Consider the following 13,426-nt stretch of genomic DNA (forward strand, 5'->3'; position numbering starts at 1 on the left):
CCTTAGTTTGGGAGTCTGGTGGGAACAATGCCACCACCACTAACAGTAGCGACACCCTTCATGGATTGCAGCTGGGAGAAGTGAAGTGACTCACCCAAGGTCACACAGTGTGGCAGGGCCGAGCACCCCCCGCCCCTGCCCCATCCCAGGGCCCAGGTCGGGTGGCGCGGCGCGGGGCAAGAGAAGACCCGGGCGTGTCCAAGCCTCGAGCAGGCGGCAGGTGTGGTGGGCGGGGCTAGGGGCGGGGCTCCGTGGACCAGGGTCCAGCCCCAAGCGGAGCGCGATCCTGCCCGGTCGCCCCGACCCCCGGGGTCCTCATATTGGCGGTGGCTTAAGAGGGGAGTCGTCACAGGCGTGGAGTCTTCTTTTTAAAGCCGGGGACCTGGGGAGGAGGTGGGAGTTTACGGGAGGAATGGCCACGGAGATGGGTAGCTTCTCCTGGAGCTAGAGCTGCGGGCTAGGGTCTCCAGGGTTCGGCCCGGGGAGCCGACCCTGGTCGGCCGTCGGGGCTCTGCTCGGCCCTCCTGAAACCTCCGCCTCCTCCAGCAGGGGGCGGGCCGGGGCCGCGTCTCGGGGGGAAGGCGATCAGGTCGCCCCCTCCTCCGATTCCCCCGCCTTCCAGGACAGCCTCCAGCCCAGAGGGGCGGTCCGGGGGCGGGGTCGCACCGCCCCCTCTCGCTCCCAATCCCGGGGCGGCCGGGCGGGGGTGGGCAGGGGGCGTGAGGCCGCCCCCTGCGTTCCGGGGGCCCCCCGAAAACGCGCTCCGGGTGCCCGGTCCCTCCGCTGCGCCCTGCCGCCGTCCTCCCGGGGGTCTCAGGCGGCCGCGGCCGTGTCCTTCGCGTCCCGGCGGCGCGGCGGGAGGGGCCGGCGTGACGCAGCGGTTGCTACGGGCCGCCCTTATAAATAACCGGGCTCAGGAGAAACTTTAGCGAGTCAGAGCCGCGCACGGGACTGGGAAGGGGACCCACCCGAGGGTCCAGCCACCAGCCCCCGCACTAATAGCGGCCACCCCAGCAGCGGCGGCAGCAGCAGCAGCGACGCAGCGGCGACAGCTCAGAGCAGGGAGGCCGCGCCACCTGCGGGCCGGCCGGAGCGGGCAGCCCCAGGCCCCCTCCCCGGGCACCCGCGTTCATGCAACGCCTGGTGGCCTGGGACCCAGCATGTCTCCCCCTGCCGCCGCCGCCGCCTGCCTTTAAATCCATGGAAGTGGCCAACTTCTACTACGAGGCGGACTGCTTGGCTGCTGCGTACGGCGGCAAGGCGGCCCCCGCGGCGCCCCCCGCGGCCAGACCCGGGCCGCGCCCCCCCGCCGGCGAGCTGGGCAGCATCGGCGACCACGAGCGCGCCATCGACTTCAGCCCGTACCTGGAGCCGCTGGGCGCGCCGCAGGCCCCGGCGCCCGCCACGGCCACGGACACCTTCGAGGCGGCTCCGCCCGCGCCCGCCCCCGCGCCCGCCTCCTCCGGGCAGCACCACGACTTCCTCTCCGACCTCTTCTCCGACGACTACGGGGGCAAGAACTGCAAGAAGCCGGCCGAGTACGGCTACGTGAGCCTGGGGCGCCTGGGGGCCGCCAAGGGCGCGCTGCACCCCGGCTGCTTCGCGCCCCTGCACCCACCGCCCCCGCCGCCGCCGCCGCCCGCCGAGCTCAAGGCGGAGCCGGGCTTCGAGCCCGCGGACTGCAAGCGGAAGGAGGAGGCCGGGGCGCCGGGCGGCGGCGCAGGCATGGCGGCGGGCTTCCCGTACGCGCTGCGCGCTTACCTCGGCTACCAGGCGGTGCCGAGCGGCAGCAGCGGGAGCCTCTCCACGTCCTCGTCGTCCAGCCCGCCCGGCACGCCGAGCCCCGCTGACGCCAAGGCGCCCCCGACCGCCTGCTACGCGGGGGCCGCGCCGGCGCCCTCGCAGGTCAAGAGCAAGGCCAAGAAGACCGTGGACAAGCACAGCGACGAGTACAAGATCCGGCGCGAGCGCAACAACATCGCGGTGCGCAAGAGCCGCGACAAGGCCAAGATGCGCAACCTGGAGACGCAGCACAAGGTCCTGGAGCTCACGGCCGAGAACGAGCGTCTGCAGAAGAAGGTGGAGCAGCTGTCGCGCGAGCTCAGCACCCTGCGGAACTTGTTCAAGCAGCTGCCCGAGCCCCTGCTCGCCTCCTCCGGCCACTGCTAGCGCGGCCCCCGCGCGCGTCCCCCTGCCGGCCGGGGCTGAGACTCCGGGGAGCGCCCGCGCCCGCGCCCGCGCCCTCGCCCCCGCCCCCGGCGGCGCCGGCAAAACTTTGGCACTGGGGCACTTGGCAGCGCGGGGAGCCCGTCGGTAATTTTAATATTTTATTATATATATATATCTATATTTTTGTCCAAACCAACCGCACATGCAGATGGGGCTCCCGCCCGTGGTGTTATTTAAAGAAGAAACGTCTATGTGTACAGATGAATGATAAACTCTCTGCTTCTCCCTCTGCCCCTCTCCAGGCGCCGGCGGGCGGGCCGGTTTCGAAGTTGATGCAATCGGTTTAAACATGGCTGAACGCGTGTGTACACGGGACTGACGCAACCCACGTGTAACTGTCAGCCGGGCCCTGAGTAATCGCTTAAAGATGTTCCTACGGGCTTGTTGCTGTTGATGTTTTGTTTTGTTTTGTTTTTTGGTCTTTTTTTTTTGTATTATAAAAAATAATCTATTTCTATGAGAAAAGAGGCGTCTGTATATTTTGGGAATCTTTTCCGTTTCAAGCATTAAATAAGAACACTTTTAATAAACTTTTTTTTGAGAATGGTTACAAAGCCTTTTGGGGGCAGTAATTGGCTTTTGTTTTTTTTTACTTTATTTTGGATTTGTAGGATTTTGTTTTTGCGTTTCTGGTGTGTAGGGGGTTGTGTGTGGGGGGCTGCTGTTATTTTTGGAGGTTTTGGTGGTTGGGTGGGGGTGTTGCAGCTGCTTTTTCTGCCTCCTCTGCTACTCCCCCTCCCACACACACAGGGTCTGCTTGAGATGGGGTTCCAGCCCCGGGGGAAAGGGGAGAAGAGTAATGGGTCAGGCATTCAGGCTGACTCAGAGCCCCTGGGCGCCGGGACGGGTGGCTGGGAACCCTGCTTGAGAAGAGATTCCGGAGCCTCTGGCTGGTCCCGAGTGTCAGGCTTGGGTTTGGAAGGGCTGGGAGGTCTGTGACCCCTGCCCTGTGTTTGGGGACTAGGTAGGCAGGCCTGTGACTGTAGGAGGAGGGGGTGGTTCAGGTCTTGGTCCTGCTGAGCCCGAGTCAGGGCAGATGCTTTTGGTCAGTGTAGTGGGGTGGGTTGTTTAAAACACAGTTTGTGTATACATGTGTATTTTAAAGAGGGGAGCCTGGGTGTGTGGGCGAGTCTGTGTTTGTGTGTCCCTGGCCAGCAGGAGGGGAGAGGCCAGGCCAGGTGGAGAGAGGTGGGGGAGGGGTTCCCACACTTTGATTACCTTTCCTGAGGATGGGAGGCTCATCACTTGCTCTCTTTGCCCAGACTTGGACACTGAGCCCACCTCACCTGCCTGCTCAATTTGGCTGAGCCCAAGCACAAACTTGGGGCTGCTAGCCCTGATTCCCTGGGACAGGCTCCTCTTCCCTGCCCACTGATCCCTTTGCCCCTTCCGGCTTCTCACTGCACCCCCTACTCCCATCCAGCCCTGGATGGCATTCCTGAGAGTTGAGGATGTAGATGGATGTGAGTGGATACATGTACAGCGTCCCACAGTGCCTGGCACGCAATAAGTGTTATATAAGCGCTTGCTCTTGTTATTATTTTTTGCTGGGAAGCTGCTGGCATTTGGCACCCCAGTCTCCAGTGCAGCGCCAGTGTGGCCAGTACTTGCCAGGGGCCGGCATCTGGTAAACACTGGACCTGCCCCATCCCATTTAGACCTCACAATAACCTTTGGGAAGGTGGGGACTGTTATGACGCCTGTTTTTAGAGATGGGGAGCAGCTTTGGGCTGTCCGATCCCTATGGGCAAGACACTGGTTGGGAGTTGCCCTGCCCTGAGGAATTCAGGGGCAGCAGGCATTGTAGCCTGGTTTGCCAAGGACCTGGGGCGGTCTGGGATCTCAGGAGCAGCTGCTGATACCATGGTTCGCGAATGGGAAATGCTTTGCCCCTCCTTTTCCTTTTGGGGGCCTGGTTGTGCTTTCCCTGTGGGAGCCTGGGATGTGGGGAACAGACAGTGACACTCATCCCCCACCGCCACAAAGCGGAGGATTCCTACAAGCTCCACCTCCCTAACGCCAGTGTCTCCTGATGGTGGCTCGAGGGCTATGCAGATTGCTGGACACAGATAACCTCGCTTCAACCTGGGACCTGCAGCGTGGCCCTGACCACGTCTCCTCCCAGCCCTGGGCAACTGGACAACTGGCCGGGCACGCCTTCGAAGCCTCGAAGTCAGTCCAGTCCCAAGCCCCACTGGTCTCGATGGTTTCTGTCAGTAGCAGCGACAGCAATGTGGGCTTGACCTCGAGGATTTACTTGCTGAAGGCAGAGGCTGAGGGGCTGGACCTAGGGAAGGAGGGCGGTGGAGAGGGTGGAAATTGAGGAACAAATCTCAAATCCCTGCTCCCTCCTTTGTCACCAAGAGTTGGCTGGTGGCCATTGCTCACCCAAATGAAGTGAGAGGGAAGCAGCCTGGCCAGACGGTGCCCCCCTTCCGCCCCCGTCTGCCCCACAGCTTTGCTTCTGTTTCCCCAGTGCTGTCCTGGAACCAGCGTTGAGTCAGTTCTTCACACACTCACATCTTGCTCTCATCCACAGTACCCCACAGAAGGTGCTAGACCCATTTCTAAAAGCACACATTGAGGTCCACAGAAGTGAGGTTTGTGCTCAAGGTGGGCTAGGTGGAGCAGGTTACAAAACCATCCGACTCCCAAGTCTATGGGGAAAGTTTGGGGCTGGGAGCTTGGTTTGTAATCCCAGTTCCTGTTTAAAATCCCAGGCTCTTCTTGGAGGGCTCCTTGCCTGCCCTCAAGTTCAGGCACTCCAAGCCCCAGAACTGCAAACATCAGTTTCACAGTTTGGAAGCAACAGAAAGTGAATTTGAACCTGAACCCCTTGGGCTGCCTCTGAAGAGGGCTGGGAGAAGGAGTTCACAGGTTGAGGGCTTTGACGGTGGCTTGGTGTGGGAGCACTGTGGACGGAGCTGTGCCCAAAGGACTTGGGGAGATGTCATAGTTAGGGCAACACCAACCCCACGGTTCACCAAGCTGCAAGGGTGAAGGGCTTGCAGGGAGGAACTAGTCCATTCCGACATCCAGAAACAGGAGGGGGTGGGATGGGGTGAGGCGAGCCCAGGAGGCCAGGGACGAGCCTTGAGGAATCATGATAATAGCAGGTGTGAGACAAGGGCTTAGATGTGCAAAGCACCACTCCAAGCCCTTGGCACAGAGGGAGGTGCTGGGTCCTTAGATATGTGGGAGAAAGCCGGTCATGTTAACCACAGACCCATTTAGTGTGTTTGACCACTGAGGCTAGCTGGGAGGTGGGAGCCTGGAACCCCAACTAATGTTTGCTCAGGACAAGAGAGTTCACAAAACAAGACACATTCACACCTCATAATCTTATGCAATTGTCCCACGGCCTGGTGATTTTAGCGAGGAGATAAGTGGATGTCAGAAATGAACGCTTGAGACACTGCTGGGTGCCAGTGCCACACTGACACTGTGCTCCTTGGTTTAATCAACTCATCAGCCTTTTGGAGGCTGGCTTTTGTTACTAGCATTTTGCTGCTGTGCAAACCAGCTTAGAGAGGTGAACTGACCTGTCTTAAGTTTGCACAGCTAAGAATGGCAGAAGCTGGAGTGGGAGTGAGAAGGGGAACTGCTCCTTCTGAACACCTGAAGAATATTCCCCTGCAGGCTGGGCGCGGTGGCTCACACCTGTAATTCCAACATTTTGGGAGGCTGAGGACGGCAGATAATTTGAGGTCAGGAGTTTGAGACCAGCCCGGGCAAAATGGTGAAACCCTGTCTCTACTAAAAAAATACAAAAATTAGCCTAGTGTGGCAGTGGGTGCCTGTAGTCCCAGCTACTCAGGAGGCTGAGACATGAGAATCACTTGAATCACAGAGGCAGAGGTTGCAGTGAGCCAAGGTCGCACCACTGCACTCCAATCTGGGCGACAGAGCGAGCGTGCCTCTGTCTCAAAAAAAAAAAAAGAATATTCCCCTGCCTTCCAAGTTTTGTCCAGACCTCTCTGAGACTGTTTTCTCGCAGTTTCTCAGTCGTTTTTTTGCCCAGTTATATTTTTCATTTATTTGACAAACATTTATTGAGCACCTGCTGTGTGCTAGGCCCCTTACTGGGTGTTGGGGACATGTGGCCAAGATGGAGGTGATAATTTTCAGGGAGACACAGATGCTAAGTATCCAGTGACTGGAACAAGATAATGGCAGGTGGAGTCAAGGGCTCTGCAGGAAGGAAAGTGGGGCAGAGGTGAGTGGGAGCGGTCCTGCGAGGCCCCTCCTAGGAAGTGGCATCTGAGCAGAGACCCCTGAGCCCAGGGAGTCAGGAGTATGGTGGGCTGCAGTTTACTGGGTGCTCACTTCGCACCTACTGGTGTCCTGCATGCCTTATTCTTAAAATCCCAATGATGTAGGTGCTACTTTTTTTTTTTTTGAAAGGAGTCTCACTCTGTCACCCAGGCTGTAGTGCAATGGCATGATCCCGGCTCACTGCAAGATCCGCCTCCTGGATTCAAGCACTTCTCCTGCTTCAGCTTCCCAAGTAGCTGGCATTACAGGCTTGTTCCACCATGCCCGGCTAATTTTTGTGTTTTTCATAAAGATGGGGTTTCACCATGTTGGCCAGGCTGGTCTCGAACTCCTGACCTCAAGTAATCTGCCCGCCTCAGTCTCCCAAAATGCTGGGATTACAGGCCTGAGCCACTGCACCCGGCCATGGGTGCTACTTATTACTCCCCTTCCCCAGATGGGGAAAATGAGGCACAGAAAGGTGAAGTCACCGGTCCAAGAGCTGGTGAGTGGCTGATGGGAGGTTTGAATTCTTGCCTTGCATTTGAACCTGAGAGGCCTTCTCTGCCTGTTTTCCCCCATGGCCCTGAGCCTCTCCTTTGCTGTTTTCCTGTCCTACCCTTCCACCCCCACCTGAGTTCTTTCTCAGCTTGGCCAATCTCCTGCGTGGCCTGTGATGGCATCCCAGCAGTCCCCGCTCCCTGTGGGATTTTTGACGGTGCATTGGCCGGGGCAGGGTAGTGAGGGAGGCCTGGGCTGGGCAGACCCAGGAGAGGCCAGAGTGGGCTGGGGAAGCCAGGGGCTTTCTGGGCTGGTGGCGTTAGCTCCTCCCAGGTGTCTTCTGAGACAGAAAGGAAAGAGTTCCATTTTACAGAGAGGAGACCCGAGGCTCTGAGAGGGGACAGTTCCTGTCCCAAGAGCAGCAAGGTTGGGATTTGAATCCAGGCCTGCCTGAGCCCCAAGCTCAGCCACTTTTCTGTCTGGTTGACTGCTCTGGGGAAGAGACACGGGCAGAACACAATTAGACACCTCTGAGGGGTAGGATGCTTGAGCAAAGGAGCTCTGGGCCTTGTCCCTTGGTTGCAGAGTGACCTTGGTTGAGGCACTTAGCCTTGCTGAACCTGGGCTTCCTCACCTGTGAGCACGGAGTACAGGTATCACCCAGTGTCGAGCAAGCACCCATTGTGAGCCCAAGATGGTCCCTGACCCCTGAAGCTGTCATTATGGTGGAGGAGACAATGTGTGGCTAGCAGATTGGCAAGCCCATTGCAGATTGTGATAAAGGCCCTGAAGAAAATAAGGTGGGGGAAGTGGAGGAGGGTGATTGGGGGGGAACGCGTAGGTAGCCTTCCAGGCTGGGGGAACAGCACACGCAAGGGCCCCGAGGCAGGGCCCAGCTCCGTGTGAGGAGAAGAGCCTGGAGCCAGCATGGCTGGAGCAGAGGCAGCAAGGGGAGGAGTGGGGAAGAAGAGGACAGGGGCGGGGCGGGGTGGGGGCACAGGGCTCCTCATGCAGGGGTGGAGTAGGGGAGGGGAGGATGGGGGCACAGGGTTCCTCATGCAGCGGTGGAGTGGGGGAGGGGAGGATGGGGGCACAGGGTTCCTCATGCAGGGGTGGAGTGGGGGAGGGGAGGATAGGGGCGCAGGGTTCCTCATGCAGGGGTGGAGTGGGGGAGGGAAGGATGGGGGGGCACAGGGTTCCTCATGCAGGGGTGGAGTGGGAGAGGGAAGGATGGGGGGGCACAGGGCTCCTCATGCAGGGGTGGAATGGGGGAGGGAAGGATGGGGAGGACACAGTGTTCCTCATGCAGGGGTGGAGTGGGGGAGGGGAGGATGGGGAAAGCGGGGAGGGGTAGGCCACATCTTTCATGCAGGGTGTTGGAGGCTGCGAGGGCTGTGAGGTGGCTTTGAGGATGAGAGAGTGGGTGTCCCTGCCAGGTGTGGCACCCAGAAAGGCCTTGACAAGCCTGTGGAGGGAATGAAATAGGCTCCTGGGCCTTCGGGATGAGGTAAAGTGCAGTGGGTGAAGGGCACAGGGAGGCCTGCCCGGGCCCAGGAGACCTCGTAGGCGAGGAGCCTGTGACCCAGGGCCTGGAGCCACGGGGAGCAGTTCATCGGGCAGGAATGAGGGGAGGGCTCACCAGGAGGGGCGCTGGAGGAGCCAAGGCCGGGAGCCAAGAGAGGGAGAGTTCTTTGGGAAGCCCTGACTGCAGGGGAGAGGGCAGCAACCCTTGTGGGGAGAGAGGCAAGGCTGGAGAGGGAGGGGTCTTCAGGGTGGGATTGATGAGGGACTGGGGACAGGCAGGAGACAGGACCTCTGCGGAGGTGTTTGCTTTTTATTTGATTTCCCAAGTAATGCATGATTGTGATGGGAGGATCAGAGACTGCAGAGTATAAATAAAAGAAGGAAATAAAGAGCACTACTCAGAAATAAACCCATTAACACTTGCTGTGTGGCCTTGGGCAAGTTACTTCACCTCTCTGTGCCTCCATTTTCTTGTTTATTAAGTGGAATAATTAATAGTACTTGCCTCATAAGGTTGTTGTGAAGCTTAAGTGAGATAACACAACAAATTTAAAGCAGTGCCACACACAGGTAGGTATTAGCTGTCATCATTATTCATATCATCATTACCATTTTGGTGGGTTAGGAGCTTAGATGCTAGAATTGGAATGCTGGTGTTCTGAATCCAACATTTTCTTTTTTTTTTTTTTCCCCTTGAGACGAAGTCTTGCTCTGTCATCCAGGCTGGAGTGCAGTTGCGTGATCTCAGCTCACCGCAATATCCGCCTCCTGGGTTCAAGCAATTCTTCTGCCTCAACCTCCTAAGTAGCTGGGATTACAGGTGCCCGCCACCACACCCGGCTAATTTTTGTATTTTTGGTAGAGATTGGGTTTCACCATGTTGTCCAGGCTGGTCTCGAACTGACCTCGTGATCTGCCCGCCTCAGCCTCCCAAAGTGCTGGGATTATAGGCGTGAGCCACCGCGCCTGGCCCAAATCCACCATTTTCTAGCTCTGTAGTTTGAGGCAAGTGAATGCGTCTTGCTGGACCTCAGTTCCCCCATCTGTAATAAGAAGATCATAAAATTCCTCATAGTGTTTTGCAAAGATTTGACAGGTTAACTCACGCAGGGTAAGTTGTTAACTTCCAGAATTTTCATTCCATGTGTATTTTTCCTCGTTGTGGCTAAAGTGGCCGATCCAATACTCATTCCTCTCCCTCTTCCTTACCAATGAGATCCTTCTATTTTGTGGGGGCAAGTACCCTACTAAGAGACTACGGTTTCCAGCTTCTCTTGCAGCTAGGGATGACCAGTGAGATTAAATAGAAGTTGTAGGTGGGACTTCTGGGAAAGCTCTTTAAAGGGGGTTGACTCGGCTGTGAGGCACATTCCCTTTTGTGTTCCTTCTCTGCCACCTCCCAGCCCCTGCTTCTTTCTACTTCCTGCCTGGAACTCAGATGTGATGGCCAGAGCTCCAGGGGCCATCCTGAATCATGAGGCAAACTCTGAAGCATGGAAGCCACATGCTGAGGATGGTGAATCCGAAAGACAAAAGGCACTGGGGTTCTTGATGGTGGTAGAACAGCCGCACCAGTCTTTACCTGCTTTGCTCTGGGCTTGTTTACATGAGAGAAAGAAATCTCTGCTTACTGAGGTCTCTGTCATTTGGGCTTCCTGTTACTGGCAGCTGAATCTATTTCTAACTGATATATTTGCCAGAACGGAATCAACCTGTGTGAGCTGTTTCACGACCTGCATTTTTTCGTCCTGCACCAGTGCATTCTTGTTACGGACACTATTGCACATGAGCACAGAAATGCACGCTTTGCTTAGGAAAAAGAATTTCCATCAGATGTGGTGGAAGGATTTCTTTTTATTCACTTTAATTACAGAAGTAATGCACAAAGACCTCCTGTCATGAAAATATCCTGCCTGTCCTCAAGTGTCTCTCTCTCGTGACTCTGAAATTTCAGTGTGCCTCAGCCCAGGCTTGAACCAAGCCCTTGAAATGGACAGAAATTTCTCTGCTGACCTCAGTGAGCTCCGCATTTTGTAGCCCTAGCCTGCATATGTGATCCACTAAGGGACTCCCCCGTTTGGAAACAGAGAGGGTCAGGTCCTGCTGCAGCTCACAGAGCCTGTTGGCAGCTGCGCTGGGACCAGATGCCCCATGCCACCCTGAATAACCCTTCTGACCCACGCTGCCCGCCACCACCTGCTCCACTGAGGCCTTGGCCTGCCAGGGCTGGGAGGCACCTTTGCCAGCCTTCCTGGGGCCAGCCCAGCTGAGATCTCTGGGAGGTGAGTCTGGAGGCCAGGGAGCCGGGCTGGGTGAACTTTTATTTTTATAGCTGTCATCAGATCCCTGCCCTAGCCCTGGAGCCCTGGCAGGGACAGGGGTGGCCAAGGAGGAGGAAGACTCCTCAGAGAGGCTGGTGGGTGGGAGTCAGCAGGCTGTGGAGGAGAGAGAACTGGGGTGGGGGTCAGGGCAGCCTGGGGCACCTGACTCCAGCCAGGCCTCAGTCCTCTCATGCCACATGGCACCAGTCATCAAGCTCGCCTGACTGACCCTCTTGTGGGGTGGTGCGGGACAAAGGGACAACAGGGACCCTTTCCTGCTTTTATTCTTGCAGGTCAGGTGCAGAGCTAATTATGCTTTCCAGTTCTTAGGACACGATTGTCATCAGTCCTCGCAAAGCCTGCATTGCGCTTTAGTCTGTTTTCCCGTGCATCACATTTTTTTCTCTTTCTTTCTTAGTGAAATATACACACACAACAATGTGCACATAACACAGATATACAGCTCTGTGAATTTTCCTGGTGTTGACCCACCAGTGTCCAGATCAAGAAGAGATCATTCCAGCACCCCTGAAGCCTTTTGTGTCCCTTCTAGCTACCCCTCTTCCACACCTAAGGGTAATCATTATTCTGATTTCTAACAGCAAACATTAATTTTGCCTGTTTCTATGCTTTTATAGAAATGAAATCACACAATAGATGCTGTTTATGTCTGGCTTCTTTTATTCAGTATTGTAACTAACATTCATTCAAGTTGTTGTGTGTATCAATATTTATGCCTTTTTATTACTGAGCAAAATGACATTACATGGACACACCACAGTGGATTTACCCATTTGATCCCTCATGGACATTCAGGTTGTTACCAGTTTTGAGCTCTTTAGAATTGGGCTGAGATGAATATTTGAGGGGACATGTCTTTTTTTTTTTTTTTTTCTTGAGACAGACTTGTGCTGTCTCCCAGGCTGGAGTGCAGTGGTGCAATATTGGCTCACTGCAGCCTCTGCCTCCCAGGTTCAAGTGATTCTCGTGCTCAGCCTCCTGAGTAGCTGGGATTACAGGGGCCCACCACCACACCTGGCTAATTTTTTGTAATTTTAGTAGAGATGGGCTTCCACCATGTTTGCCAGGCTGGTCTCGAACTCCTGACTTCAGGTGATCCACTCGCCTTGGCCTTTCAAACTGCTGGGATTACAGGTGTGAGCCACCGCGCCCAGCGAGGGGACATGTCTTTTAATGAACATATTCACATATTTCACTTAGAAGTGGCTTGCTAAGCCATCAGAAATCTAAAAATATATGTTTTAATTCCTGTTAATGGTATTGAAACTTAGCTCTCATTCTGTTTTTTACTTTTTTACTGTGTATTTTTAAAAAACTTTTTAGTTTGAGAAATGTCTCAAATTGGTTCTCTTGAATTATTTGAGAATAAATTGCCAACCTGTTGCCCTATCACCCCTTAATGTTTTGATACATAGTTTCTACAAACCAGGGCATTTTCCTAGATAGCTACAATATAACCATCATAATCAGGAAATTAACAGGATACACCATGACTGTCTAACAAGACCCATTCAGGTTTCACCAGTTGCCCTGATAACATCCAGTAAGGGAACCCAGTTTGGGATCATACTTTGTGTTTATTTTTAATTTTATTTTATTTTGAGACAGGGTCTCACTCTGTCACCCAGGCTGGAGTACAGTGGTGTGATCATAGCTCACTGCAGCCCCAACTACTTGGGCTCAAGCGATCCTCCCACTTCAGCCTCCTGAGTAGCTAGAGCTACAGGCATGTGCCACCCTGCCCGGCAAATTTTTGTATTTTTTGTAGACACAGGGTTTCACTATGTTGCCCAGACTGGTCTGGAACTCCTGGGCTCAAGCAATTCTCCCACCCTGGCCTCCCAGAATGTTGGGATTACAGGCATGAGCCACCGCGCCCGGCCACATGTTTTGTTTAGTTCCACATCTCTCTAGTTGCCTTGAAGGTAGAACAGTTCCTTAGTCTTTCCTTGACCTTCATGACCTTGACACTTTTGAGGATACAGGGCAGCTGTTGTACAGCATTACAGCATGTCTTTCCCTGTGGGTTTGTCTGATGCTTCATTGTGGTGAGATTCAGGTTCTGCAACTCTGGCAGAAAAATCAAAGAAGCGATGTTATGTTCTTCTCCTCGTCCCATTGCTGATGGTGCACTCTTTGATGACTTGATTGAGGAGATAGCTGCCAGACTTCGCATCTGTAGGGTTACTTTCCCCGCTCTTTGTAGTTAATCAGCATTTGAGAGGAGGCACGTTGAAACTTTGTGAATTTCTTGAATGTCATCAGACTTTCAATTATTCATTTATTTCTGTCAGTATAGATTCATAGTTTTCTATTTTATTCAGTGGGTTGTGGTATATCATCATCATTGTTAACTTATTTATATGCTTAAATTGTCCCAGATTTGGCTCCTGGGAGCCACTTTTAACTAGCTTCTGTGTCACCATCATTCTTTGAGCATTTTCTTACTTTCTGGCACAGTGAGGTACTATAAGCTCATCTGGTATTTTTTCTGCCCCCAGCTCTGGAATCAGCCACTTCTCCCAGGAGCCCTGGTTCCTTTTAGTAGAGAATGGAATTTAGAAGCCAAAATCTCA

General features: G+C 54.9%; 1 protein-coding gene across 1 annotated transcript; it reads left to right on the forward strand.

Annotated features, from left to right (window-relative positions):
• The first annotated feature begins 678 nt into the window (after positions 1-678).
• On the forward strand, positions 679-2,783 carry CEBPB (CCAAT enhancer binding protein beta). The gene has a single exon (XM_034946954.3). It carries the CDS (start codon positions 1,132-1,134, stop codon positions 2,167-2,169), a length of 1,038 nt encoding a protein of 345 aa, XP_034802845.2. The 5' UTR covers positions 679-1,131; the 3' UTR covers positions 2,170-2,783.
• Positions 2,784-13,426: the final 10,643 nt, after the last annotated feature.

The sequence above is a fragment of the Pan paniscus genome, chromosome 21, assembly GCF_029289425.2.
Source record: "Pan paniscus chromosome 21, NHGRI_mPanPan1-v2.0_pri, whole genome shotgun sequence".
In the NCBI taxonomy this organism is placed as follows: domain Eukaryota; kingdom Metazoa; phylum Chordata; class Mammalia; order Primates; family Hominidae; genus Pan; species Pan paniscus.

Excerpts from the sequence above, each read along its gene's own strand:
- CEBPB (XM_034946954.3), top strand. The coding sequence starts at position 1,132 with ATGCAACGCCTGGTGGCCTGGGACCCAGCATGTCTCCCCCTGCCGCCG.